The sequence below is a fragment of the Morus notabilis genome, unplaced genomic scaffold (assembly GCF_000414095.1).
Source record: "Morus notabilis unplaced genomic scaffold, ASM41409v2 Scaffold152, whole genome shotgun sequence".
NCBI lineage: Eukaryota > Viridiplantae > Streptophyta > Magnoliopsida > Rosales > Moraceae > Morus > Morus notabilis.
The window spans coordinates 118643-121738 of record NW_010367598.1 but is presented as its reverse complement, the minus strand read 5'-3'; the positions used below and the strand labels follow the sequence as shown (position 1 = coordinate 121738).

Genomic DNA, 3096 nt, shown 5'->3' with positions numbered 1-3096 from the left:
TCTAAGTCCAATTCGGACCCTATACAAATCCAAGACCAATTCGGTCACAATCATTCCCCTAGGCCCAATTCGGTCAATTTGAGGTGACTAGGTTCTTCTTCATCTGGATTTAGACTTGTTTTGGACCTCCATGTGTTTGCCTTGTCACCGGACCACTTGGTAGAATCAGTGGATCTCTTGAATGTTGCGCCACTTGCCCTTGTGCTCCACCTATCGCATCACTGTTCTACCCCAGCGATCGACAAACATCAATGTTAGCCAATAATATAATAATTTCATTACTCAAGTATTTTTCTCACTGGAGTTTATATAAATTTTAATTGATTTACTGCTCAAAAAGGCCAAAAGAAAGACACTGGATCTTCTTCCCAATGGATGAAAATGACTGTAATTTGTAGGGTGCAAGCTGTATTCAGAACACCCAAACATGCATGTTGTGATAATATATGTAAAACATAAAGGGATGAGAAAAACAACACAAGACAGCTATAACTACAAACCCCATCTCTCTCCAATTATTCCGACTATATAAATGCTGTATCCAAGCAAAACCCATAGTTCTGACAGATTGGAAAATAGACCAACTTTCAAAAGGGAGAGACATGAGGATATATGTATAAATAAATAAATAAATAATACCAAGAACCAATAACAATAAGAGGACAAAATTTCCTATGCCCACAAATATACAGAGGCAAGGAATAATACATATAAGAGGATATCCAAAACAAATAAAAATCTACAAAACGATACACGATGCAGATAACAAAATGAAAACACAAAACCAGTATATAATTTCCCGATGAAAGAAAAGCCGAAAAAAAAAATTCCTCTCTCCGCCATAGCTATTGGTATTGGCCACATGAACCTGCTCTTCATTCTGGTTCACTTATTTTAGTATTCCCTGTGGGGATAGCAAAAAGAATCTCAATAAGCCGCAATAAATGGTCTCTCACAAAAGCAACTCTTTCAATCAAAAAAGCCGGGCAAAAATCTATACATCTCAAGGAATCTTCTCATAAAGATAATGCCTTATTCTCTCAGGCTTCCGTCTCCAACCGTTCTCGCTTTTAATGGGCTTCAAGAGTCTCTCCGTTTCGATTTCAGCTTGAAGTAGAGACTGAAGCCTCTTCAAATGGCCATTACATTGCTTGTGGTCAAAAGAGTTGGCTCTATTCATGCCCTTCTCATCAGGGTATAGCTGTCTTTGGTAAGGCGACTGCCATTTCGCCTGCAAATAGGCGAGTGATCGCCATGGCGGAAGAGGCATGGAGTTCTGCTTAAGGGAAAATCTAGCAGCCTCAGCCATTACCTGGAGAAACTGACTCAGCCTGGCTAACGAGCCCACATAAACAGCCGGCAGAGAATTCAATATCCTGTCGTATGAATCGACCGCTCTGGCTATTTCAAAATGGCTTTTGAAATCAATGTCGACTATTAAACGCTCCAAGCTCCCTGTATGACCGTGGCTAACCACATCAATGTATTCATGATCCCCTGCATAACAAAACCTCAAAAATCTCATTTCCCAATCTCGAAGAGAAACTAAAACTATTCCAAATAACTTCAAAAACTTGCCCAATTGGTTCCAAATAAAATCTCATCAAACCTAAAAGTTGCAATTCAAGAATTACAGTCTTAATTCTTAAAATTGTTGCTCCCTAATTTAACACGAAATATTAGAAATGACTAATAAGGACTATTTGATATTGAATTTAAAGTTTAGCGCTACTAAAAAACAACAATTTCATCATAATTTAGAGGATTATCAAAGGATTAATTCAAGTTTCAATTACCTCCGGGAACCCTGCCGGTACCCTGCCACCGCGACGAACAAACGCCGGCGTCGTAACCAGAGAGCCTCAGAAGCTTCACCAGAGCGAACCTGATGCAACTGCCGTTACAAGCACCTGACTTTACGCCGGGAAGCTCAGTCTTCTTGATCGACAGTATCAGAGAATTGACCACCGACAAAACCTCGTTCTCGAATTGCGCTAACGGACGCTTACAAATCTTGCCACGAGAGAAAGTTCCGATCGAAAATCAGAAACCACAAATTGAAGAGCAAAAAGAAAAAGAAAATCAAATTGCAGAAGGTTCGGGAACTTACTGGAATCTTGTCGGCGAGGTGAGATAGATCGGAGAGGCCTGACTCGCTGTCGCTGCTACACCAAGAGTCGGCGCCGGAGCTTCCGTTCTCCAAGAAATCGCTAACCATGAGAGCCAAATCATGCTCGCTCTCATGGCTGAGTCCGCCGCCGATCTGGCCCCTCGCCCAGGGGTCACCGCCCACCACCAGCACACGGCAGTCCATTTTCCTCCCTTCCGCAACCCTTCCCCTTGTCGTTTTCCGCCGCCAAAAACAAAAACCCCGTACTTCCTCCCCCGCCGTCCGATCACAATCGCTGTCGCTTCTCCTCCGCCCGATTTTCTTCTTTGCCAATCCCTAATCTCTCCGCCATAGAATCAATTCATCAATCGATCAATTCCGTTTCATTTCCGCAAAATTCGAAACCGATTTCGATTTTTATCGATACATCAAAAAAACTTCAGCTTTTTATCGATCCTTTGAGGAAGGAAAACGTTTCGGTGGTAAGGAGATTGGGCGGTTTCGTGGAAAATGGTTTTCGGCGGTTTTTTATTTCAGAGAAAAGAGGAGGGAAGGAAAGATATAAAAAAAAAATTTCTTTCTTTCGTTTTTTTTTTTTTTTTTTAAATTATTCTGTATTATGGATGTATGGGAAGAAAGAATCTTGAGAGGACGGAAAGGCGAAGGAAAGCACCGGGCAAAAGGAAGTTGATATAAACTATAAAGTTAGGGGAGAATGTGTGAAATGACGAAAATAGCCTTGGGGGATTATTATGTGAAAGAATGCTCTCCAAGCAAGTTAAAAGGTTTTTTTTTATTAGCTTAAAAAAAAAAAAAAAAGCAAGTTAAAAGGTTCGCTCGGATTACCGAAAGACTCGACGGAAATGGATAAGGGTTTGAAACTGAACCTGGACGGGAATAAAGGGCATATTCTTTTGCGTTGGCATTGGGACTGGATTTCGGTTGTTTGTTGGAGAAACAAAAATCTCTCATCTATTTTATCCACT

The 3096-nt window shown here is 41.0% G+C and overlaps 1 protein-coding gene across 1 annotated transcript; it reads right to left on the bottom strand.

Moving 5' to 3' along the window:
* Window positions 1-611: 611 nt before the first annotated feature.
* On the bottom strand, window positions 612-2786 carry LOC21394031. The gene is made up of 3 exons (XM_010112830.2): window positions 2111-2786; window positions 1797-2013; window positions 612-1497 (listed from the first exon to the last, which is right to left on the bottom strand). The coding sequence occupies exons 1-3, from the start codon at window positions 2312-2314 to the stop codon at window positions 1004-1006; spliced, it is 915 nt and encodes a 304-aa protein (XP_010111132.1). The 5' UTR covers window positions 2315-2786; the 3' UTR covers window positions 612-1003.
* Window positions 2787-3096: the final 310 nt, after the last annotated feature.

Coding starts and splice junctions, on each gene's coding strand:
- LOC21394031 (XM_010112830.2), bottom strand. CDS start 2,314: ATGGACTGCCGTGTGCTGGTGGTGGGCGGTGACCCCTGGGCGAGGGGC. Junction 2,014..2,110: donor ACCTCGCCGACAAGATTCCA/GTAAGTTCCCGA, acceptor TCTCGTGGCAAG/ATTTGTAAGCGTCCGTTAGC. Junction 1,498..1,796: donor TACCGGCAGGGTTCCCGGAG/GTAATTGAAACT, acceptor TTTGTTATGCAG/GGGATCATGAATACATTGAT.